General features: G+C 40.7%; 1 protein-coding gene across 4 annotated transcripts in view; it reads left to right on the top strand.

Moving 5' to 3' along the window:
* The window catches only part of LOC133653929 (sodium- and chloride-dependent creatine transporter 1-like), a 32,099-nt gene extending 5,910 nt beyond the window's left edge, over window positions 1–26,189 (top strand). The window contains exons 2-14 of one of the 4 annotated variants that reach the window (XM_062053768.1): window positions 10,439–10,714; window positions 11,063–11,194; window positions 11,269–11,518; window positions 11,648–11,780; window positions 13,899–14,033; window positions 14,130–14,233; window positions 15,085–15,209; window positions 15,293–15,405; window positions 15,486–15,626; window positions 18,929–19,031; window positions 19,119–19,219; window positions 19,299–19,469; window positions 25,465–26,189. In XM_062053768.1, the coding sequence (XP_061909752.1) occupies window positions 10,439–10,714; window positions 11,063–11,194; window positions 11,269–11,518; window positions 11,648–11,780; window positions 13,899–14,033; window positions 14,130–14,233; window positions 15,085–15,209; window positions 15,293–15,405; window positions 15,486–15,626; window positions 18,929–19,031; window positions 19,119–19,219; window positions 19,299–19,469; window positions 25,465–25,626 (1,946 nt within the window). In that variant the 3' untranslated portion in view covers window positions 25,627–26,189. Of the gene's footprint in view, window positions 1–10,438; window positions 10,715–11,062; window positions 11,195–11,268; window positions 11,519–11,647; window positions 11,781–13,898; window positions 14,034–14,129; window positions 14,234–15,084; window positions 15,210–15,292; window positions 15,406–15,485; window positions 15,627–18,928; window positions 19,032–19,110; window positions 19,220–19,298; window positions 19,470–19,648; window positions 22,890–25,464 lie in introns of those variants that run through there. The other 3 variants (XM_062053769.1, XM_062053772.1, XM_062053770.1) reach the window with 3 other exon arrangements.
* Window positions 26,190–27,240: the final 1,051 nt, after the last annotated feature.

The raw sequence follows: 27,240 nt of genomic DNA, 5'->3' as shown, positions 1-27,240 counted from the left end.
ATGGGAGTGTATATTTTGACAATAAACTACAAAATAATACAAAACAAACTAGTCCCCGCCGGCACTCACGCTACCGCTCCCTCTCTTCTATCGCCCACACACTCACTGACGTCACTCACCTCACGGCCACACACATACGCTACTGTCATAACATTTTTCTTTCCAATTCATTAATTAGGCAACTAATTTGAAACTGGTGTGGGTGGCTCTATATATACTAGCCCACTGCACACATGCAGAAATCAACAAGGAATCGAAAAGTATTAAATCTGTGACAAAAATAATATCCGCTCTGTCTAAACCAGGGGTCGGCAACCCGCGGCTCCTTGACCACTCTGATGCGGCTCAGCTACATACATGCCGACTCCCCCGATTTTCCCAGGAAAATTATGGATCTCAGTGTCTCTCATAGATTACTCCCAGGTAAACATTAATCCTATTTACACTCTAATTACTAAATAAAGGGCGTGCTCTAATTGCACTGCAGTAATTGTCCTCTATAGCATTTACATACAGCGTGCCAGTCCAGCCACATGTTGCATGTTGTTATTACTTCCGCACACAGGAGACAGCAAAGCATACTTACTCATCAGCCACACAGCTTACACTGACGGTAGCCGTATCAAACAACTTTAACATTGTTACGTTACAAATATGCGCCACAATGTGAACCCACACCAAAAAAAGAATGAAAAACACATTTCTGTAGAACATCCCACCGTAACACAACATAAACACAACACAACCATTACCCAGAATCCCATGCAGCCCTAACTCTTCCGGTCTACATTATACACCCCCGCTACCACCAAATCCCCCCACACATCAACCCTCCCCCGTCAGTGTAAGATGTGTGGCTGCTGATATAGTAGCCTTGCTGTCACTTACGTGAGCAAGATGAAATTACATTCTACGTGTGGTCGAGCAGGTACACTGTTAGGGCAGACTGTAGAGGGCGCCAAATGCAGTGTCTTCGCGCTCTGACTTTCGGGAGTCTCCCGGGAAAAATGAGAGGGTTGGCAAGTATGACGCTATCAAGCGCCATTCAAAACTCGCGGGCTGCACTAACATCAAATTTCCACATTAAAGTGCGTGCCGGTGAGTGTGTCGGAGACCCCTGGTTAACATAGCACAAAGCATTAAAGCTTTGTATGCGGTGTTTTTCATTTTACATTTTTTTTGTGGCTCCCATTACTTTCTTTAATTTGTGAAACTTGCCAAAATGGCTCTTTGAGTGGTAAAGGTTGCCGACCCCTGGTCTAAACGATACCGTTTGATCAGCTGCTCGTCATCAAAAAAAACAACAACATTGTTCCGTTCCCTGAACGTTCGCGCACGTCTCTCTCGCCTCAGTGCCATCCCCTGCTGGCAACTCCTAACCACTTAAGACACCTCTGAAGGTCTCTTAAATATCGTGGAGAGTAGGAGTGATTCTTAGACTTAAGAACGTTGATAAAAAGCTTTTATTCTTAAGTTTGAGAGTAGGACTAAATTTCGCAAATTCTCAGGACTTAAGTGTAAAATGGCACTCTAAGAAGCTTGATAAGTACGGCCCCTGGTCCTTACGGGCTACCTGGTGCCCACGGGCACCGCGTTGGTGACCCCTGTTCTAGACTGACCATGCATCCTCTTTTCACCGGACATGTCTTCTTTTGCGGGGCTGTCCGGGCGGAGTTTCTTAAATGCCTCAAATGTCCGGCATTTTGAGGTAGGGTTGCGTGTATTTTCAATGTACGTTCAGGGTAAAGAAGGGGTTAAAAACAAAACAAGTTGTGCGCACGCGACAGCATTCGTGAGGGAGGGGCAGAGACAGAAAGAGCGAGGGAGTGGATTGATTGATTGAGACTTTTATTAGTAGATTGCACAGTACAGTACATATTCCCTAAAATTGACCACTAAATGGTAACACCCCAATAAGTTTTTCAACTTGTTTAAGTCGGGGTCCACGTTAATCAATTTCTTTCAAACTGTCATTGCTCAAAACATAATATTGAATCAAAATCAATGTTATTATGAATTATTGACCTATCCAAGGTTCCGATGACTTCACATCAAATAGTCCACTTTGAAAAATATTTTTGGTGGAAGATTTTGCATATTTTGTGTGTTTGGCATTAAAAACATAGTTTTGTTTGACAAAAAAGGGCGGAAAACAAACAAACAAAAAAACAACATTAAAAAAAAATAAAACATTTTGAAATGAGGGATAGATCTGAAGTTGATGTAGACTCCAGAGATTTAAGCGTTAAATATAAAATGTATATATGCCCTTGCACACCATTTCATGACCGAAGCAAAACACTTTTTACACTTTTATACTGAAATAAATACACCTACAACTTATTAAATAAAAACATAGAAAAAACTACCAGCAGCGGTAAAGTTTAGATCCATGGAGGAAAGAAGAAAGTGAATGAATGTTTATAACTGAATACATTTACATATATACACTACCGTTCAAAAGTTTGGGGTCACATTGAATGTCCTTATTTTTGAAGGAAAAGCACTGTACTTTTCAATGAAGATAACTTTAAACTAGTCTTAACTTTAAAGAAATACACTCTATACTTTGCTAATGTGGTAAATGACTATTCTAGCTGTAAATGTCTGGTTTTTGGTGCAATATCTACATAGGTGTATAGAGGCCCATTTCCAGCAACTATCACTCCAGTGTTCTAATGGTACAATGTGTTTGTACATTGGCTCAGAAGGTTAAGTGATGATTAGAAAACCCTTGTGCAATCATGTTCACACATCTGAAAACACTTTAGCTCGTTACAGAAGCTACAAAACTGACCTTCCTTTGAGCAGATTGAGTTTTTGGAGCATCACATTTGTGGGGTCAATTAAACGCTCAAAATGGCCAGAAAAAGAGAACTTTCATCTGAAACTCGACAGTCTATTCTTGTTCTTAGAAATGAAGGCTATTCCACAAAATTGTTTGGGTGACCCCAAACTTTTGAACGGTAGTGTATACAAATTTTTTTTGTTTATTTTTTATTTTTTTTAATGAATTAAGTAACGTTTATTACAACCTTTTTCCAAAACACAATATAGAATGTGAGATACAACAGGATAATGCATACGCAGGGTTTCCCACACATTCATTTATTTGTGGCGGCCCGCCACGAAAGAATTACGTCCGCCACAAATAAAATAAAAAAATAAAAATTAAAAAAAAAAAAAATATATATATATATATATATATATATTTTTTTTTTGTCCTCCCCATCTTTTCAGGCAAATCATATAGTTGATGTAGATGCCCATATCGGCTGTTCAGATTTACTTTACAAAAGAGAAATGTAGGATACTTCTCTTGTTGCCTTATTTGTATTTGACTTTATTAAATGTATTTATATTAGAAACACAACATGTGTATATAACAAACGGTGCAAAGTCTGCAGGCAGTAGGAAACACATGGTTAAGTGTAGGGAGTAAAACTGATGGCAGTCTAAAGTTCAAGATTTTTGGAGCTCTTTGTTCAGTGGATCAGATGTTTGATGAAGCTCTGTGTCTATCTACCACTACTACTGTTTTCTGTTTATTTGTTACTGACTGTGGCAGGACACCTCTGCCTCTGTTTCACTTTATGTTGCTGGTAAATACTGTGGTTGTAGATGTAGGCTAAAGTTAAATTATTTAATATGCACTAATTAAAGGGGCAAAGCTTTGAGACATTTTAGCTTTTATATTTTATAAGATATATTTTTTGTAAGAACCACAATTAATAAATATATTTCAGTGAATAACTTATTGTTCAAATCTGTATATAAATATGTACGGTACATAAAGTGTTGTAATTATATTGTAAAATAAATGGACGGATGGACGTTTAAAACAAAACTGTTATTATTAATTAGTAAGTATACATTTTTTGAGCCTTTTTAGAGAAAATCAAATCATTGTAGTAAATTATGCAAATTACTCGATGATGTCATGGTGATCACGCCCATAACCACGCCCATAGCCACGCCCCCACCGCCACAGGTATCTTGGCAGTTTGAGAAAGACTGCATACGTTTATCTTTTTTTTTTTCAAAACGCTTACAAAAAAGTGTTACCCCAAAAATTTACTGTAGGACCCAATTTTTATGACTTGATGGGGTCCCTGGGACCCCATTTTGAAAAATCCTAGCACTGATCAACAGATTGTATTATTCTCCAGTGGAATAACAGTACTGAAATGAAGGCTAAAAGGGCATTAATGGGAGCTTTAAAAAAAAAACTAGAAAAAAATAAGTAACTAAATAGTTACTTTTCACAGTAACGCATTACTTTTTGGTGTAAATAACTGAATTAGTAACTGAGTTACTTTTGAAATAAAGTAACTAGTAACTGTAACTAGTTACTGGTTTTCAGTAACTAACCCAACACTGATTATAACACACACTCATGTTTGATTCCGGAAGTAGGAACACACATGTTGCCAGAAGTCAGACGTGCGCTGCTATGGAAACAGAAATCAATGCATGGAATAAATTCGTCCTGGAAATTATTAAAATGATCAAAATACGGCAAATATTGTACATATTAATTATTGTTATAAACGTGTCTGTTACTATATTATATATATTCTTGCACTGTGTATATAAAACATTGCTTGAAGGTGTTGAAGCTGTTTTAGAGGGCTTTTACAACTGGGACTCCCATTAGGCGCATCTTTTATAGGTAATCGTAAAAAAAACCAAAAAAAACCTGTCTTCTTGTCACTCATATTAATTGTGAACCATAGGCAAAATTCCAAAAAAAGTGCAGTTTCCTTTTAAGATGCACCAAAACATCATTTTAAGTGGTCCGACACATCATTTTAAAGGCCTACTGAAACCCACTACTACCGACCACGCAGTCTGATAGTTTATATATCAATGATGAAATCTTAACATTATAACACATGCCAATACGGCCGGGTTAACTTATAAAGTGACATTTTAAATTTGCCGCTAAACTTCCGGTTCGAAACGCCTCTGAGGATGACGTATGCGTGTGACGTAGCCCGGCGAACACGGGTATGCCTTCCACATTGAAGCCGATACGAAAAAGCTCTGTTTTCATTTCATAATTCCACAGTATTCTGGACATCTGTGTTCGTGAATCTGTTTCAATCATGTTCATTGCATTATGGAGAAGGAAGCCGAGCAAGCAAAGAAGAAAGTTGTCGGTGCGAAATGGACGTATTTTTCGAACGTAGTCAGCCACAACAGTACACAGCCGGCGCTTCTTTGTTTACATTCCCGAAAGATGCAGTCAAGATGGAAGAACTCGGATAACAGAGACTCTAACCAGGAGGACTTTTGATTTGGATACACAGACGCCTGTAGAGAACTGGGACAACACAGACTCTTACCAGGATTACTTTGATTTGGATGACAAAGACGCAGACGTGCTACTGTGAGTATGCAGGTTTGGCTTTTTTTTGCGTATGTACGTAACTTTTTTAAAATATATAAGCTTTATGAACCTTGGGTTAGGTGAACGGTCTTTTGGGCTGAGTGATTGTGTGTGTTGATCATGTGTTTGAATTGTATTGGCGTGTTCTATGGAGCTAGGAGCTAGCAGAGGAGCTAGGAGCTAGCATAACACGTACCGTACCGTACGTGCGCGTCACGTACGTAACTTTTTAAAAATATATAAGCTTTATGAACCTTGGGTTAGGTGAACGGTCTTTTGGGCTGAGTGATTGTGTGTGTTGATCAGGTGTTTGAATTGTATTGGCGTGTTCTATGGAGCTAGGAGCTAGCAGAGGAGCTAGGAGCTAGCATAACAAACACGCAGGTGTTATTATGCAGGATTAATTTGTGGCATATTAAATATAAGCCTGGTTGTGTTGTGGCTAATAGAGTATATATATGTCTTGTGTTTATTTACTGTTGTAGTCATTCCCAGCTGAATATCAGGTACCGTGAGTATGCAGCCTTGGCTGCTAAACATTCGATAACTTGACCGTAGGTGCGCGTCACGTACGTAACTTTTTAAAAATATATAAGCTTTATGAACCTTGGGTTAGGTAAACGGTCTTTTGGGCTGAGTGATTGTGTGTGTTGATCAGGTGTTTGAATTGTATTGGCGTGTTCTATGGAGCTAGGAGCTAGCAGAGGAGCTAGGAGCTAGCATAACAAACACGCAGGTGTTTTTATGCAGGATTAATTTGTGGCATATTAAATATAAGCCTGGTTGTGTTGTGGCTAATAGAGTATATATATGTCTTGTGTTTATTTACTGTTGTAGTCATTCCCAGCTGAATATCAGGTCACCCCCGGCTCTCACAGCATCTTCCCTATCTGAATAGCTTCAACTCCCCACTAGTCCTTCACTTGCACTTTACTCATCCACAAATCTTTCATCCTCGCTCAAATTAATGGGGAAATTGTCGCTTTCTCGGTCCGAATCTCTCTCACTTCATGCGGCCATCATTGTAAACAATAGGGAACTTTGCGTATATGTTCAACTGACTACGTCACGCTACTTCCGGTAGGGGCAAGCCTTTTTTTTATCAGATACCAAAAGTTGCAATCTTTATCGTCGTTGTTCTATACTAAATCCTTTCAGCAAAAATATGGCAATATCGCAAAATGATCAAGTATGACACATAGAATAGATCTGCTATCCCCGTTTAAATAAAAAAAATTCATTTCAGTAGGCCTTTAAGTGGGCAACCACATAAATTGATGTAGTCGGCCGCATTTATTTTGGCCTGACACATCATTTAATTTGCTCCACCACATTTAACTCGGCCCGCCACGTCATTTTATGTTACCGCCACATTATTTTATCAGAATCAGAAATACTTTAACAATCCCCGAGGGGAAATTAATATTTTCAGCACAATCCCATTTAAGATCAGACAAACATTACAGGGAGACAGAACAGGATCGCTGATGGGTCTGCCAACTTTTGGCGCCCCTTACAAAAAAAGTGGGAAACATGTAAACGCTTGGGGGGAATATTCAGTCTAAGCCCCTGGAGAGGGGTCCAGACTGAGGCCAAGGAAAAAAAAACCTAATAGCCATAGCACATATAGGCATGTGATCTTATCTACCCCGCCATGTCATGTTATGTGCCACGGCACATCATTTAAAATTTCCCACCACATCATTGTATGAGGTTTTCCACATCATTATGTAGCCTGCCCGCCACATTGTTTAATATATCACACCACGTTTATGTGGTCTGCAAAATCGTGTAATTTTCCCCACCATGTCATTTCATGTGGCCGTGGTCACGTCATTCAATGTGGTCTGACACATTATTTGATGTGGTCCACAACATTTCATTTGGCCCGCCATGTCAATTTACGTGGTCCAACTCATCATTTTATGTTGCTCACTACGTCACTTTAGGTGCCCTGCCACATCATTTTATGTTGCCCATCATGTCATTTAATGTGCCCCGCCATGTCACTAGGTGCCCTGCCACATCATTTATGTGGTCCAACACATCTTTTATGTGGTCCCACACATTTAAAGTGGTCCGCCACGATATTTAATGTGCTCCGCATATATGGCACACCCGTCACATAATTTTATGTATCCCGCCATATCTTTTTATTATCTTTTATCATTTTATATGGCCCGCTTCATGATCTAATGTGCCTCGCCACGTCATATTTAAGTGGCCCAACACAATATTTTAACAGGGCATGTCATTTTATGTTGCCTCCGCATTATTTTATATGCCCCACCGCTTTATTTAAAGTGTGTTCACCACATAATTTAAAGTGGTCCGCCACGTCATTATGCTCCACGCCACATTCATTGATGTGGTAAGCCACATCAATTAACAAGGTCCGCCAAATCATTTAATTTGATCGCCACATCATTTAATTTGATCGCCACATCATTTTATGTTGACATCAATTTTCACAGGGCATTCAATCGATCGATCGTTTGTCTTGTAAGACGTTTTGCAACTTATCAGAGTAGGCTTCATCAGTTCATGCTCATAGACATGCACACCGGCATTTGCTCTGTGTTGTTAGCTAATGATGGCAATTTGGCTAGCTAATGTTAGCTATCACTGAGTGTGTACTGTATAAATCGTAATAACAACATGACTGCAAATCGTTAGTTTAGTTAGCTTTTGTTTATTAGTTTTCGTGTATGCGCAAGCACTCTCCCTGCGTGTGAGTATAAATTAGAGCGATGAGATAAGAGCCTGAACAAATTCCTCGGGCCGACAAGCAATTTTTATTCAACGTAATTAGTAATTGTGAAAAATATAGACATATAAATGAATATGTTCTTTAAACCACTGCATAAGCTTGCCAGTGGTGTTCTTGTTACATGTTTTGGTTTGAAGAAATTCGTTGAGAGCAAGTTTTTATTCAGTTCAGCAGGAACAATGTTTTATTTCATTTTATTCTGTTAATATTGTGGCATTTTGGGCAAAAAATGTGGTGAGGTTTGATTACATGTACAGATTTGATTGCACACAAATAAAAAAGCCACACAAATCACAATCAAGTCTACTGGTTGTTCCAAAAAGATGTCCCATATCTTTTTCAGTGAGTTGGCAACCCTTTGAATGTATATTTTATCGCAACAACAACATGACTGCAATTTATTTGCTTCTCTTAAACTGCTTTTTTGTGTGGACACCCACACCTTTTGTGTACATGAATCCGAGACATTGGTGAGTGACAAGCCTGAACACCAGACAAATTCCGACGAGCAATTTTTACGTAATATGATTAGTACTTGTGAAAAATGTAGACATATATAAATGTTCTTTAAACCACTAACGGTAACATACGTTAACCGGTGGTGTTCTTGTTATGTTTTGGTTTAAAAATGTAATTTTGAGTTGCAAACAGCCCTTTTTAACAGAACATTTTTTATTCGGTTAAGCTGGCTGCGACTGCTTCTCTTTGCCATGTTAGTAGTTACAGCGAAGGATTTTTAGCATCTAACTGGTACACGAACAAGCCAGTCTGACCCGCAGTAAGAGGAAAGTGAAGAATATACTTCAGAACAGAGGAGATGAAAACATCTCAAAGGTTAGTTGATTAGCATTGTCTTTCAACACCTTTCAGTGCCATAAAGCTGTAAGTATACAGGCTATGTGTTAAAATGTATGTCTCCTGATTTGAAACGACTATGTACATCCTTACAAGAATATTAGATGTAGGCTGCTTATCTCATTTCCGTGCAGTCAGGTTAGGCTACAATGCTAGATCGCTAGCCTATCATCTTCATTTGTCAATTGAGTTATCTAGTAGTAGTAGTTATCAAATGCAGACAAAAAACTGTTAAAATTAAATATAAAATGCTAAGAATGTATGCTAAATGCTAACTCTTGCTAATATCAATGGTAAGGAGGATGCTACATATTGTTACAAATAGTTATATATCTTTTGTTATTGGCCTTACTGCTTCATTGTAGGAACTGTCTTCGCAAATAAATGTAGTTTGGTGTAAGTCCGTCTGTATACTGTGTTCCCTAGCTCCTTTGCTGTTCACTCACAACAGTGTCGGTGCATCGCGGATTTTAAAGTACTGTGGAGTACATTGAGAGTTAAGTAGCCATCTACGTTTTCATATTAAAATTATGTTTGTTTTAGAGCAGGGGTTAAGCTTTTTGATTTCGGACCCAACACTTTCACTACAGAGGGGCCCGGGCCCAAACAAATTTAGTCTTACTCTTGATTTTAATTGTATTCAATAATTACATCTAATCTATTTAGAGTTTACGACTGTCAAATGATATGAAACCATGTGGAATTCACAAAAAGTATTATTTATTTAAATAAGTACTAACCAAATATACTGCATAAGAAGGTTCCCTGTACTTCTTGTGCAGCTGCACGTCTGGCTGGACCCCACGTCCGTGTAGGCACATTGTCACGAAACACAAAAGTTAAGCAGGCACTTCTTCCTATTAGGCTGTAGGTTGGCAGAGTGACCTGTGCTGGTCATTACAACCAATAACTGCATCTTAGGTTATGGCTCTCACTGTGGACATATTTTTGTTTGGGCTACAAACATGCTTCTACAAAAAAACTGTCAGTCAGAAAACATTTACCCTAAATGGAGATACCCGTTGATGTAACAAGTTGGCATATGTCTCAAATCGGGGCAAAGGTCAATTGTTTGTTTTATAAATATCTCAACACCTCCATGGTTTGAATTCAAATTTAATGCACCTATGGGGATCCCAAACACACAAAAACTGGTGCCAACATGCAATAAAATAAAACAATATTCCCCTTTTAAAATTAAGGACTGTTTATTCACCTTGAGCTCATAGTACTGCGCATAAGTCTGTCAGCCAGCACTTTCAATTAGGGATTTTGAGAGACACGAGACTAAAACAACAAATGTTTACAGGATAGATTCTAACAATGTGGGGACATAGGCACAATACAACTATTTTCATTTATATTGAGCATACATCACACTGAAAAGAAATACAAGTGTTTTGTCTACCCATATTGTCCAGGTGAACTCGGCCACACACAGATGGAAGCAGGGGACTTGTCTGAAACAGAGGGTGAGGAATCAGCTCACCCTCTGCGGCCTGTGCCTAGTGCGGGTCCAGGGCATGGTGTGGGTGGAAGAGTGAGCCAAGATGGAAGTAATAAGGCTGTTGCAGTACCAGTGGTGGAGAGAGTAACTTGGACCAGACAAATGGACTTCATCATGTCGTGCATAGGATTTGCTGTAGGCCTGGGCAATGTGTGGCGCTTCCCTTACCTTTGCTACAAGAACGGAGGAGGTAAGCTTTTCTGGCCAATATGTGCTATCAAATTGTTACTGAAAAAACAGGATTTGATAACAGTAAATTCTTTGATTTTACTATTGTTGTTTACTGAGTAATTAGCAATAGTTTTTTATAGTAAGTCTCTGTCATCATGTAAACCCCTCTGTTCTAGCATTAGGAACAAAACACAATTATACTTTGATAAATGGTTATAGTTAGACATGATGCTGGTTTTAACCCCTAACTAACTTCCCAATTGTGAACCAGCAAACCGCTCAAATAATAAGTTGTATTCTAACTCCACCTGCCTTTCACTGTATATTGGATTTGTGCACCGCATGACAAGTTGTTGTGTCATTGCAGGCGTGTTTCTTATCCCCTACCTGCTGATAGTTTTCTTTGGGGGCATCCCAGTATTTTTCTTGGAAATCGCTCTGGGACAGTTCATGAAGCAGGGAGGGGTCTCTGCCTGGAACATTGTACCTCTTTTCAAAGGTACTTCTTAATATAAGGCTGTAGGTGTAAGGCATGGCAGTTCACTAATCATGTTGTCTTGTTTGCTATACTAGGTCTTGGCCTGGCATCAATGGTGATTGTGTTTTTCTGCAACACCTACTACATCATGATTCTTGTGTGGGGGCTCTACTTTCTCTGCCATTCTTTCACTAATCCACTGCCATGGGCCACCTGTGGACACCCCTGGAACACTCCCAAATGCACAGAGGACTTCCATCACACCTGCCAAAGCAGTTCTCAAGACATGAATCACAGCTGTATAGAGACTGATGGCATGCGCTCCCCAGTCCTGGAGTTTTGGGAGTATGCCATCGCTTACTTTAAATTGTGTTAGAGGTTGAATCAGTTTTTTCTAAAAGTCCTATTTAACGATGTCAACTCATTTGTGTAAAACGGCAAACATTTTTCAATGGGCTCTTGTTTTTTCCTCAGGCGCAAAGTTCTCCATCTGTCTAGTGGGATTCATCAGCCCGGTAGCATCAACTTTGAGGTTGTGCCATGTCTGATTGCCACTTGGATCATTGTTTATTTCTGCATATGGAAAGGAGTTAAATCCACAGGAAAGGTAGGTCACATCTTAATAGTTCGTTATAGTTTTTTATTATGCTAAAAATTTTACTTGCAGTTCACAGTAAATGGCTAACTTTAGAATAAAGAGCCAATAGTATCTCCAACCCCAATTTTTTAGCGCAGGGGTCCCGAAACTACGGCCCGCCAGCGTCCAAAATCAGGCCCGCGGGTAGTCCCAAGTATAAAAAAAAAATAAAAAAATTTTTCTGTCTTTTCTTATCCACTTAGTACCGCTTGCTACTCACGGTGTCTCCTAGCCGCTCAGGCAAATCATATTGTCTAAAAATGCATTTTCTCATCGATAATGTGACTTCGCGCGCGCGGAAAGTGCATGTCCCGATCCAGGTTTTTGCACTTCCGATCCGATACCGATACTTGCCTATCCGAGCATGTATTAAAGTTTAAGGTTATTTAGCCTACTTAGTTGTCAGACTCATGTTGAAAAGGGTTTTAGTACTCTTGATAACAACTAGCCAGCTGAATTAGGTGAGTTTGAATAATACACAATGGTTGGTAACAAGAAACTGACCTGTTTATTCAAGGATAAACACAAAATAGACAATTATACATGACAAACAAAAATGGCATCATTGAACTAGGGCTGGGCGATATGGCCTTTTTTTAATATCGCGATATTTTAAGGCCATATCGCGATACACGATATATATGTGGATATTTTGCCTTAGCCTTGAATGAACACTTGATGCATATAATCACAGCAGTATGATGATTCTATGTGTCTACACTAAAACATTCTTCTTCATACTGCATTAATATATGCTACTTTTAAACTTTCATGCAGAGAAGGTAATCACAACTAAAAAAATCAAAAAATTTTTCATACGGTGTTGATCTGGAAATGTTTGCCTCTGCATTTTGATGGTGTGGGCGTGTAGCACCGAACGGAGATGTTGACATGCGGAGTAAGCACTCTTCATTCTCTAGCGGGTGACTTTTCAAATTATACTACATATTAGAAGTAATGCTACTTTTTATAGCAATGCTTTTGACCCACACTTGACTAATTACGGTTGTCTGTTCGACATAATCCCACTTGAAGCCAAACCACCGCCAGACGATGGACCCACTGGAAAACACGGACCGGAATTAAAAAAAACTGGATTAATCGGCATTTTCCCATACTTTGCCATATCCAATAGAATATATATAATATATAATACAAAAGCCTGCGATGAGGTGGTGACTTGTCCAGGGTGTACCCCGCCTTCCACCCGATTGTAGCTGAGATAGGCTCCAGCGCCCCCGCGACCCCAAAGGGAATAAGCGGTAGAAAATGGATGGATGGATGGATAATACAATAGAATATAGTGTATAGAATAGGATACTATTCTATACACCTGGTGAAAGTGGAGACATGACATTTTTTGAAATAGGAAATCTAATTCTAGCCTCATTTGATACAATTATCTTAAAAACTGAACGATAATTTGAGAATCAAAACAATCAGGCACATTATACAAGGGGTTTCAGAAAGGTTCCAGGACTGTTAATGTTGACTGTCAATGTGAGGGGCATGGTCCACTAAGTTCCTTCCGCAGGGCCAGACGATCAACAAGAACATGTACCATACAAATATATTCTGTAGCGTTTGCTTTTTCAGTGCGCGAGAAGAGGCGACAGTTGTGGCAGAACAAACATGCCTGCTCACAATACTGTAAGATTCTGACAAATCCTGGCCGAGAAGAACACCCATGCTGGACAAGCTTTCTACTCACCCAAATTGGCTACATGTGATCTTTTTCCTCTTTACCAAACTCAAAGGTGTGATCAAAGGGGATCTGTTTTGAAGACATTGACAACATCAAGATAGCCGTGATGACAGAGCTATGGAGGATCCTGGAAGAATCCTTATAAGAGTGCATGACAGAACGCTACAAACTGGTGCTAGACTCCAGAGCAATTACTTTCAATGAGAAAACCTGTAGTCTTGATTTGAAATACGAATTTAAGAACTTTTGTGACACCAGTCCAGGAACTTTTTTGACACTGCTTGTAAATATTTGCTCCTCTAAGATTCCTTCAAATATTAGTTTGAACTTCATCTTCATTACCCATGCATTCAACAAATGTCCTCATTGTGTATTTCTTCTAGGTTGTATACTTCACAGCTCTGTTCCCTTATGTGGTTCTGGTTATTCTGTTGGCCCATGCCCTCACCTTACCTGGAGCTTCAAATGGAATTATATACTACCTGAAACCAAATTGGTCCAAACTGGGAGAAGCACAGGTATGACTAATATTGAATAATTTTAGGCAGCGAAAAGAAAGCTTGGCTGAGTTTCTCATCCATTCAGTGCTTCAATACATTGTTACTCTACTGTAGGTATGGATTGATGCTGGTACACAGATTTTCTTCTCCTATGCCATCGGACTCGGTGCCCTGACTGCGCTGGGCAGCTACAACCGCTTCCATTACAACTGTTACCAGTGAGTCATACTATGTTTGAGAAGAAAACAGCACTGCAACAGCACAGTCACTGTGGTGTCATAGATTTTTTTTTGTGTGTGTGTGTTCTATTTGTGTAAAGTAACGCTTTTCCTCCCTCACACTAAAAAGTGGGGAAAAATTGTTGCCTGTGCTATTATTTTTGTATTGCCACTTTTATTAAACCCCAAAGTTAACCCCATCATTGATTGACTTGAAATTTCTCATACAGCCTAATGTGCTACAAAACACAGACAGTAACTTTAGGGTGCTTAGTTGAATCAACACAAAATTTTACAAATTGCAAGAAGGTCCTTTACAGTTGGATTGCTTTCCTGTTGCATTAAATCTATTTAGATATATTTTCCCAATAAAAGTTGAAGTGAGGTTTTCACCAGGCTAATGTTGTGATCAAACTTTCTGGAGAGCAAAGGGTTTGAAAACATTTAATTTTAATGGTCTATTGAAAGTGATTTCTTACCTCAACCTCCATTTAATTATGGAATATATATGAGCATTAGGATTTGCATCTGCAGCATTTTATTAATTACTTTAATAATTCTTACAATTTATCATCTTTTGTCACATTATTTTCCATTGTTTTCCTTTTTGCAACAATGGAAAATAACTTGCAAACTAATTTTGTACCAGGTTGCACAATAGCGAAGCAGTTAAAGGAGACTTGAGTGTATGTTAGTAGTAATTTGAGATATTGTTGATTAAGCAGCAACGTAATGTGTGTACACCTTCCGCCCTCAGACATTGAGCCAGACCTAAATTTGCTTTGCGGCTAAAATATAAAATGAAGCATATGTTCCTCAGTTGTAATCCATCCTTTTCTGTATCTCCTTAGAGATGCATTTGTGCTGGCTGCCATTAATAGTGGAACCAGCTTATTTGCAGGCTTTGTCGTGTTTTCTGTGTTGGGCTTCATGGCGGCAGAGCAAGGTGTGGACATCAGTAAGGTAGCTGAGAGTGGTAAGTGTACAGGCTTTCCAAATTAGAGCTAGTACTGCGTATTCTGTAGATGTTGTATACACATGACTGATGTGATTGTGTAGGTCCTGGCCTGGTCTTTATAGCATACCCCAAGGCTGTGACTTTGATGCCCCTGGCACCATTATGGGCCACACTCTTCTTTTTTATGTTACTTATATTGGGCCTGGGCAGTCAGGTAAGATGAGTTGGCCTAACACTTTAGTTCCACCATCTTTTCTGTTTGTTGACTACATTTCCCTTCTCCATTTATTTCAGTTTGTTGGGGTAGAGGGTTTGGTAACCGGAATCATGGACATGCTTCCTCCAAAATGTGCTCAGGGCTACTTGCGACGAGAGGCAGTAGCAGGCATCTGCTGTATCATCTGTTTTATTATTGACTTGTCCATGGTCACAGAGGTACAATTTTCCTTAGTTTTATTATTTTGACCTGTCTCTATATGATGGGAGGTTGTACAACTATTTGGAAGCTGACAGTAGCGGCTTGAACGGGTGATCTGTGTCCAAGAAAGTCAAGCATTTCTGCCATTGGACAAGTACTGTAGCTCCCACCTCTTTCATTATACAAAACCCTATTTGACCCTTCAGAGTCACTATAGTGTCATTAAGGGTTTTATAATCTCTCTAAAAACTTAACCTTGAGGGTCTCAGATGAATGACAGACAGAGCCTCGCCTCTTATAGATAGTGGTGGGGAAAGCAAGACTACCAATAATCTTAAGATCCTGTTGCAACTCTGGAAATCTGTTTTTAATTACGACTCCTTTTACTGCAGTAGTTATGATACCACTGCTTACATTACTTCATTTGATAAACTCTGGCTGAGAATCACAAAAAATTCAAATGAAATGAAGGCACTTGTGATTTACATGACTGCATGCATGAGTAACCTCAGTTGAAAATCTGAATTGCTTAAAGTGCAAAGTTTTTTACTTACTGTATGCTATAGTGTTCAGCCTTCAGGTGTTTTGGGCCTCATGTATTTGCTTTATAGAGCCCTATTCTGCTGTTAGCGCTTAAGTGTTTTTCTACGCACTTGAAGTTTCTCTTTGTATTCTTCTATCCAGCCTCTGGACAAGCCAATCCCACATAAAGGAGACACAAGTGTGTAAATTGTGAGTGAAGGCAGGCTAATATGATTAATTTAAAGGGGCTGTTTGCAACTTCCTCAGTGTTACATTTTTCAAACCAGAAAATAACTCCACCGGATATCTATGTAACCATTAGTGGTTTAACAGCATATAACATTTCTAAAGTTTCTGTATTTTTCACAACTAATTATATGAAATAAATATTGCTCATCAGACCAAGGAATTTGGTGTTAAGGCTTGTCACAGTCCTCCCATGCCACACGCACACGGAAAAACAGTCATTTTACTACGTAAACTTAGGCCCCGTTTACACTAAACCGGCTAAGATTATCCAGGGTAAATCACACCTAACCTTATCCATATCCACACACAACAATGCCACCGTTTAAGACCCCGCCCCCTCCATCCGCCGGCGCAACACGACCTAGTACGCATGCGCGAAAAAAGAAAAAAAAACGTCCATCTGCTCTCCAGTAGATGACTTTACTTAACTGAAGTTATTTAAAAGAGCTATATTGTAAACAGTTTGCTGTGCATTTTACATGTGTTTGCTGTGTTTTGTGTGCAAGTTTTTAAATTAAAATATATCTCCTTTGAACGATATCCAGTGTTGTGGTATTTCAATTAACTAGAATCCAGTGTGCTGTGGGGCCCTATTGTAGTGAATCACACCTGAGCCATCATAAATTAATAAAATTTTTAATCGACATGAGAAAGTAGACAATGCGATAAAGAACTCCGCCGTTGGGGTATTCTTTCGTGAGATGGCGTCAGGGGATAAGCTGGGTCACTCCAAAGAAAAAAAGGGACCGGATCTTCATCTTCCAGCAGTTGTTTGGGACACGAGGGTTTGGTTCCATCTCGCAGCTGCGTGCTAATGGCGTAGTTAGCGAAGATGCAGGCATCATGCACGCTGCCTGGCCATTTCATTGTCACATCCATAAAGCAATATTTGTAGTCACACACTGGCTATATCACATCCACGGAAGGAAGGGACAAAGTTTTTTGGTAAATGGACTCACAGCTGACCCGGACATTTGAAAGTTCTCTTGCCGTCTGAGAAGTGTTGTATCTGAAATAGCTGCAATATTGCCCGTTGCCTTCTCTTAAGGTATTGATGTGTGATTTCCAAAAGCGCCTGTACATGTAGAAGGAGAAACACGGGCATGTCTGGATGATCCGCCTCCATCTTTGTTATGAAGCTGCCTGTGGCGCGTTCTTTCTGATGTCTTTTCCTGTGTGGAGCGCAGGCTTTCTGGCGTCACTTCCTGTGTGGGCGTGGTCTTCCTGGCGTCACTTCCTCTCCGAACTCACTTTGTAAACGATCAATGAGTCCATACAAAGCTAAATGCTGGAGATTCAAGGATTACACGGCTGACTTACCCGTGTAAAAGTTTGTCCGAGGAGGACCTTAAACGCTGGTTTAGTGTGGCTGAAATGGGGCTTAAGCTAAATAGTTATTCGTTTAAGGGGTTAAACGCCTTAGTGTAGACATGGCCTTATAATGGTGAATAATGTAGACCGTTTTATCGCAAATGTGTTCTGTTAAACCACTAATACTAACACATAGTAGCCAATGGTGTTCTTGTTGTATTTTGTGATTTAAAAAATGCAACTGTGAGCAAGTTGCAAACATCCCATTTTAATTGAAACTAATTGTCAAGTCATGGAAAACATTGTTTTTAAAAACTTGAAAACCTTGAAAATTATCTCTATGGTACACTTAATAATGATGAAAAAGTATATATCTACGATTACGCGAGATACATTTTGAGTTTAATATTAATCAAGATTCCTTTTTTAATTGTTTAACAGCCTTTCTTAGAATACATTGGAAAGTTAGCGTTCTCAAGGCATTCCGCATAAAAGTTGCAAACAGCCCATTTAACGAGCTATGTGAAAATCCAATCATGGAACATGGAGTTTCTCCAACACTTGTGAATGTCATTGAAATGTGAAATAGATAAAACTTTAAATTTGAAAAGGCTGTATCCATCTAGGTCATGCTTGTTGATGTGTGTGTGTGTGTGTCTCGCTATGGTGATCTGAGTGTGTATATGCATGCTACAACAGAGTCTTCTTCCTGGCTGAATGTAACTCTGTAGTTGAAACTTTGTTTGACTTATTACAGCCACCCTGATGGTATGTGTGGTGTTAAGAGTTCTGTTTAGGACAACTGTGTCACAGTGTTGCATAGTTGCTGTTGGCTGTTGGCTAAATACCAGGATGCAGCGAATGCATGTGATGTGTGGGTAGGAAGTCTTCTAATTAACTACCAGGCCGTAGTGAGAACAGACAAGTTGTGCAGGAACTCAAGAAGGTAGAACCTTCACTGTGGAATATATAAAACAATGAACCAGCATCTACGTGCAGGCATAGGCTACCTATAACCATTCGCAACTCTCGTACTTGTCTCCTTTATGAGTGGTGGGCGTGTCTGGGGGCTGGATGGGAGACTAAGAATAAGAACCGTGCATAGCTTTAAGCGCATAGAAAAACACCTAGTGAAGTAAGGCTAATGGTTTGACCTGGTATGAAAGCTGTTGTAAGACTTGAAATAAAAGGTTTTAACTTCAAATTGTCAGTGGTGACGTTATACTCTTCCTGCCAGGGAGGGATGTATGTCTTCCAGTTGTTTGACTACTATTCTGCCAGTGGTATCACTCTGCTGTGGCAGGCTTTCTGGGAGTGTGTGGTGATTGCTTGGGTTTATGGTGAGATATGTTTTGCATTTAATGCATCTTTTCCTGGCACAGAAAGTCATATGACATAAACTTTTCTCTACTGTGTGACCTTGACAGGCGCAGACCGTTTCATGGATGATGTGGCTCGTATGATTGGTTATCAGCCTTTGCCTTACATGAAGTGGTGCTGGTCCTACATCACGCCCCTTGTTTGTGTAGTAAGTTATATTTTGTTTCCATATTTCTTGCACTGCAGCGGTATAATATATTGGACATTTACTGTATGTGTGCCTCCAGGGAGTGTTCCTTTTCCATGTGGTGAACTTCAAGCCCCTATCCTACAACACTGTGTACACCTACCCATTATGGGGTGAAATGCTTGGCTGGGCATTGGCTCTTTCCTCTATGCTTTGTATCCCACTTACTGTTATCTTCAAGTTGCTGCGCTGCAAAGGATCACTGCGCGAGGTCAGTATGGTTGTCTGCATGTCCAGGCATGTTTTATTGTTTGTGCATTTGCCTTCACACATTTAAAAAGTCTGTAGGATCGTATCTACTTGCATATGGCCCTCTTTTCCTGTGTCTCATTATAAGTACTCATTAGACCACTGTTTACTGAACCACTCACTATCCATTTGGATATGCAGCGGTGGACATACCTCATCACCCCACTTTGGGGCAGCCATCACCTGGAGTATCTTATCCCAGAGAATGAGGCCAAACTGCTGTCTACTGCAAGACCCAAGAATACTCATCTCTCCGAAAGTGTCATCTGATCTCAAAGCAGCCATAAAGCACAAAACCCTTGTTGTCCTTTTGATATCAGCAAACACCCACACTAATTCTACTAATACTTATAGGGGCTCTTAGCAACATGGACACAGATGCTTAGAGGGCGCTAACTTTCCAATGTATTTGAAATGTTATGTCCGACCCTCTTATGGCTTCTAGGACAAATGTACGTAACAAATGCACGCGCATTAGCTTTGGGTATTGACAGCTAATAGCGATTCGGATAGGTAGCATTGGCTATTGAATGTATCATAACAACTACACAACTACAAATTGTTCGTTACTTCTCTTAGACAGCTTTTGTATGTGTGCACGCTGCCTGCGCGCCCCAATCGTTTCATTCCGGCCGAAAAAATATATATTACCTAAAATTAATAATTGTGAAAAATATAGACAATTGTAAAACAATCTGCTGTTAAACCACTAATGGCAACATGATAGCCAATGGTGTTTTTGTTATATTTTTAACTTTAAAAAATAACTGAGCAAGTGCAGACAGCCCCTTTAAATGGTAAACTCTTTGTCTGATGAGAGCTAAATCAGAGCACCCTGAGTTGTAAAAGGAATAAAAAAAACGTGCAGGCAGAGAAATACAAAAATATCTCTAATGGACCTAACTTGTATTCTAATACTTATCATCGTGTGACTTCCAGTTTTAAATTTAAAATGCAGAAAAATAACGTATGTTCAACCGAACCGAACTACACATTCACAGAAAAATAAATCCAAGTTCTTTCAAAGAACACTAGCTGATTTACTATAACTGAAGTATTTTGTGGCCATTGTTGGGGGACCTATAATGATTTTTTTTTTAACTTATAAATGTTGTTACACAATGTTGGATACTGTGTTAAACAATGCCCAAATGACAAATAATAAGGTTCATGCATTTGGGTGGGCCCTTTGTGATGTCACAGTCTGACGGATGTGAATGCAGCCACTTTAATTAATGCTCTCTGCCAGGCCCCGCCTCTCTGCTCTCTTCAGCCCATTTCTGGAGCCTTCAGTGTTGTTCCTTTTCGTTTCATGCTTCCCCGCTTGCTTTGATGCCAATAAAATACATCCATGTTTTACCTCCCCCGATGCCAACGTTAGCTCATCACTTGGCCATCGCTGAACATAAACAGTTCATCCGGACAGCGTTCACATCATCGCTGGGGATTTTAATAAAGCATGTCGGAAGAAGAGTACTAGCACATCTAATGTGCAACCAGTACGTTTATGTGGGGCGGTATAGCTCGGTTGGTAGAGCGGCCGTGCCAGCAACTTGAGGGTTGCAGGTTCGATCCCCGCTTCCGCCATCCTAGTCACTGCCGTTGTGTCCTTGGGCAAGACACTTTACCCACCTGCTCCCAGTGCCACCCACACTGGTTTGAATGTAACTTAGATATTGGGTTTCACTATGTAAAGCGCTTTGAGTCACTTGAGAAAAAGCGCTATATAAATGTAATTCACTTCAATTCACTTCAACTAGGGGAGAAAACACTCGATCATGTTTTCACAAACAGACATGCCTACAGAGCAAGCCCCTCTCCCACCTCGGAGACTCAGACCACCTCTCTGCTCCTCCACTCATGCTACACCCCCTTCAGGAGGCAAGCAAATACAGCCTCTCAAATCTTTAAAACCTGGCCTGAAAACACTCCTCCAGCTGCAGGACTGCTTTGCCTGCACAGAGTGAAGCATTCTTGAAGAGCAGGATCTGGACACATTCACAGAGTTTGTCCTTTACATCAAGAGCTGCGCAGAAAATGTCACAGGGAAGACTCATCCGGGTCTTCCCAAACAAGCCCTGGATGACAAACGAAGTCCAGACTCTGATCAGAGCCCCATACTCAGTCTTTAGGACAGAGGACCAGGGTTCTCTATAGCACTGCCAGAGCCGACCTAAGGAGACGCATCAAAAAGGCCAAGGACTCTCACAAAAGGAAAATGGAGGGATACTTGATGGACAATCACCCGCATCAGATGTGGAACGGCATCCAGACCTAACTAACCACAGAGGCCACCGCTCTCCCACACTACCCGGCAGCGGCAGGCTGGCAGAGGAGCTGAACGGCCTCCTTGCTAGTTTGAGACCACCACCACACCTAGACCTCAGCATTCAACACCATCACCCCGGACATTCTTTACAACAAACTCCTGCAGCTTCAGGTCGTCTTTGTGAATTAGTGAATTTTTACACAGTGAAACCCATTATCTAAGTTACATTTAAAGGCCTACTGAAAGCCACTACTACCGACCACGCAGTCTGATAGTTTATATATCAATGATGAAATCTTAACATTATAACACATGCCAATACGGCTGGGTTAACTTATAAAGTGACATTTTAAATTTGCCGCTAAACTTCCGGTTCGAAACGCCTCTGAGGATGACGTGTGCGTGTGACGTAGCCCGGCGAACACGGGTATGCCTTCCACATTGAAGCCGATACGAAAAAGCTCTGTTTTCATTTCATAATTCCACAGTATTCTGGACATCTGTGTTCGTGAATCTGTTTCAATCATGTTCATTGCATTATGGAGAAGGAAGCCAAGCAAGCAAAGAAGAAAGTTGTCGGTGCAAAATGGACGTATTTTTCGAACGTAGTCCGCCACAACAGTACACAGCCGGCGCTTCTTTGTTTACATTCCCGAAAGATGCAGTCAAGATAGAAGAACTCGGATAACAGAGACTCTAACCAGGAGGACTTTTGATTTGGATACACAGACGCCTGTAGAGAACTGGGACAACACAGACTCTTACCAGGATTACTTTGATTTGGATGACAAAGACGCAGACGTGCTACTGTGAGTATGCAGCTTTGGCTTTTTTTTGCGTATGTACGTAACTTTTTTTAAATATATAAGCTTTATGAACCTTGGGTTAGGTGAACGGTCTTTTGGGCTGAGTGATTGTGTGTGTTGATCATGTGTTTGAATTGTATTGGCGTGTTCTATGGAGCTAGGAGCTAGCAGAGGAGCTAGGAACTAGCATAACACGTACCGTACCGTACGTGCGCGTCACGTACGTAACTTTTTAAAAATATATAAGCTTTATGAACCTTGGGTTAGGTGAACGGTCTTTTGGGCTGAGTGATTGTGTGTGTTGATCAGGTGTTTGAATTGTATTGGCGTGTTCTATGGAGCTAGGAGCTAGCAGAGGAGCTAGGAGCTAGCATAACAAACACGCAGGTGTTATTATGCAGGATTAATTTGTGGCATATTAAATATAAGCCTGGTTGTGTTGTGGCTAATAGAGTATATATATGTGTTGTGTTTATTTACTGTTGTAGTCATTCCCAGCTGAATATCAGGTACCGTGAGTATGCAGCCTTGGCTGCTAAACATTCGATAACTTGACCGTATGTGCGCGTCACGTACGTAACTTTTTAAAAATATATAAGCTTTATGAACCTTGGGTTAGGTAAACGGTCTTTTGGGCTGAGTGATTGTGTGTGTTGATCAGGTGTTTGAATTGTATTGGCGTGTTCTATGGAGCTAGGAGCTAGCAGAGGAGCTAGGAGCTAGCATAACAAACACGCAGGTGTTTTTATGCAGGATTAATTTGTGGCATATTAAATATAAGCCTGGTTGTGTTGTGGCTAATAGAGTATATATATGTCTTGTGTTTATTTACTGTTGTAGTCATTCCCAGCTGAATATCAGGTCACCCCCGGCTCTCACAGCATCTTCCCTATCTGAATAGCTTCAACTCCCCACTAGTCCTTCACTTGCACTTTACTCATCCACAAATCTTTCATCCTCGCTCAAATTAATGGGGAAATTGTCGCTTTCTCGGTCCGAATCTCTCTCACTTCATGCGGCCATCATTGTAAACAATAGGGAACTTTGCGTATATGTTCAACTGACTACGTCACGCTACTTCCGGTAGGTGCAAGGCTTTTTTTTATCAGATACCAAAAGTTGCAATCTTTATCGTCGTTGTTCTATACTAAATCCTTTCAGCAAAAATATGGCAATATCGCGAAATGATCAAGTATGACACATAGAATAGATCTGCTATCCCCGTTTAAATAAAAAAAATTCATTTCAGTAGGCCTTTAAACCAGTGTGGGTGGCACTGGGAGCAGGTGGGTAATACTAAGTTTTTGGAAGCGGGATTGAACCTGTAACCCTCAAGTTGCCGCTCTACCAACTGAGCCACGCCGGATTAAAAACTAGTCAGTGAGACTCGGCCCCACCACTACTCCACACGCCGCACTGGATCTCCCCAAGCCTGCGCCTTGTACAGGAGCGACTACTCAGACCCACCCAACCAACCACATTAAATATGCAGAAGACACCACCGTGGTTGGGCTCATCCGTGGTGAGGACGAGACAGTGTACAAGGCTGAGCAAAAGACTAAATAACTCAATATGGACTTCAGGATAGACAGACAGGATCTTACATACCCCACTCATAAATGGAGAACAAGTGGAAACCGTCACCACCTTCAGGTTCTTGGGCACCCAAATCTCTTCTGACTTCTCCTGGACCTTTAACTGGTGAAGAAGGCTCAACAGCAGCTGTGCTTCATGCACGTCCCCCTGAACCACAACTTCGACACAGTTGCTGCTGGCCTTCTACCACTCTGGAGAGCGTCCAGACCTACAGTCTGGAAGTGTGGTACGCAGGCTCCAAAGTTGAGGACAGAAGGGTGGTGCGGAGGGTCATAAACACTGCCCAAAAATCATCGGCTGCCCTCTGCTAACCCTGAAACACATCTCATCCCGCTGCCTCAGAGAACCATGGCCATCACAGAAGACCCCTCACACCATGCTTGCTCCCTGTTTGTCCTGTTGCTCTCGAGAAGATGTTACAGGTCTATAAAATCCTGCAGCAGCAGGCTGACGAACAGCTTCTTCCCCTGGAACTGCACACACCCACAGACGCACATATGCACACACCCCCGAATACACTGGCACAACTCCACCCATTACACCCCCCCACCCCCCACGCCCCTGAAACAATAAACTACCTCGTTTAACTTGCGCTTTTTATTGCACACTTATGTATATCCATTGCACCTTCGGTATTTGATATATTTTGCGTTACCTTTCAGTTTTTACACTCATCGCGCTTTCAGTTTGTTCATAGCATTATGTTTTATAGTATGTGTCTGTTTTTAGTGCCATTTTCATGTTTTTGTCTGGGCTGTGCACAGTGGCTCTGGAGGAGCACATCACCTGATGCACCCAAAATTATCCTAAGTGATTGCAATCATTGGTTTTCTGAAAAAAGCCCAAAGTTCACCCGCATGAAACACATTTAACAACCTCAGATTTGTGGCTATCAGCTCCCTAGTGATGAAATCAATGGAAATAATTAAACACAGGGATGCAACTAAGTTAATGATAGATTCACTTCAGTTTGCCTGTCATAACTAGAGGTGTCAATGCCAAAACATGTTTGCAGACTTTTCCTCAGCATTCAACATTCTCCAACCTCACGTGAGGTCCTGGCCAACCAACTCCTCCCACTTAGCCACTTGTGTCTCCTGGATGTCCTCACCCACAGGTCACAAGAGTGTCAACATCTTCTCCGACATATGACACACCTCATCTGGCTCCCTACGGGTTGTGTGATCTCCCCCCTTTCCTGTTCATCCTCTGTACCAATGACTGTAAATCCACACAGCCCCATACCCATCTGATGAAATATGCTGATACTATTTTACTCCTCACAGCCTCATGGACCAGCCCTCCAGGAGTTTGTGGACTGGTGTGACAACTCATGTCTGGAGATGAATTTCATGGTTGTAACCTCCAACAAGCAAAAGGTGCTTGCTACTGCAGTGATCACCAGAATTCACAGTGAGCCATGGAAGTGGTTGAATACAAATACCTAGGCACTACCTTTTGACAGTCTGCTGTCAAATATATTTCAATATATTTCTTCATTGAGAGCATCATGACATATTCAATCACTAGCTGTTTCCATTTAATCAGCCATAAGGACAGAAACCGCCAACAGAAAACTCTGCTCTAAAATAATTGAGACCCCTCTTAAATCTGCTGTCCGTGTAAGATCATCTTACATGCAGGCTACATCATACATGACCCCTCACATGCTCTGTTCTCGAAATTTGAGTGAATACCATCTGGCCCAGGCTTTGCTGCATGGCCTGCAGAACTCAAAGGAGGTAAATTTTTGTAACGAAAGCAGTGCTGCTCAACTTTCAGCATCATGTACATTAAACACCACTAATGTCACTGAATAACAAACCTGACTTGTTTTGTAATTCATTGTTGCCATTTTGCACCCTATAGTACCACTTTTCTTAGCATTAGTACTTCCGCATAGAGAATTATTTATTCATATTTCATCATCCATTCTACTGATAGTAGTTTCTATAAATATTTTTGCAATTTTAATGTCCTACTTTGTCTATTATGTGCTTCTTGATTGTAAATAAACACATGTTTTTGAATTCACGATTTATTTGTTTTAGACACGTTTAACAAATTGCATTAAGGAACACAATGTGGTTACATTTTTACATTTGAACCTATCTGAAAAGCAGGAAGAAGTAAAGTTTTAACAAGTACGGGGCAGGAGTGTCAAAGGATGTAGCTAATTGTTAATGACATTCAGACTTGTGTCAAATGCATTTCCTTATCTGTGGCCTAATGTGCAACCCTGAACGCACAATGAAAACCCGGAACTTCCTAAACATAACCAAAGTTCCTTGGGAGAATTATGTAAACCCACTACACAAGCCTCCCCAGAATTCACCCACAGTCCAGCATGGCTGTGGTGGGCGCAGCTGGACAGCCCCCAGAGCTGTGGGGCAATGGCGCTGACAGGACAGAGGTGACCCCAACCAGGTTAGGAGTGCAGGGCACGAGGGGCCGACATGGGGATTGGGTCAACTCCAATGACCTGGAAGCACGCTTAATCCTATTATTGGAAAAAGTCTCAGGCCTACACCCAACGTTCAAGACCAGGTTCTTATCCCAGTGCTGTGAGACCTTAAATCAGGCATGTGATATTTCCGTCTATAGTTGGAAATCCATCTTTTTTATCTCTTTAAAAATATAAACAGTTTTTCTTAGTTTTTTCCGACCTGCCTAGCGTGTAAAAATCTTGATCCGTCTCTTTGCCATACCTGCCAACAACTACGGTTTTCCCGTAATGAGTACGGTTTTTGATAATCTATTGTATACTGACTGTTAGTATGTAACACTAACAGTCATACTCATATTTCACCTTATCTATGTAATCACAAGAGCCGAGTCGGGAGCTGGTGTAGACGTTAGACAGCTTTATTGCCACACACCGAACGGAAGTTCAACCCAACATATATGAACCCACCTGGCACTCCCCCTGGTGGTCACTGGGTGTAACCATGCAGACAAAACATACAGCTCAATACACAACATCCCTCCCCACTTCTTCAGATTCACACCCACCTAAAACCACCCCTATTAACCCCAGCCTATAAAAACAGACTAGGCCATAA

Source organism: Entelurus aequoreus, linkage group LG07, assembly GCF_033978785.1.
Source record: "Entelurus aequoreus isolate RoL-2023_Sb linkage group LG07, RoL_Eaeq_v1.1, whole genome shotgun sequence".
NCBI lineage: Eukaryota > Metazoa > Chordata > Actinopteri > Syngnathiformes > Syngnathidae > Entelurus > Entelurus aequoreus.
The sequence above is the reverse complement of the archived record's forward strand: the minus strand, read 5'-3'. Positions and strand labels throughout refer to the sequence as shown.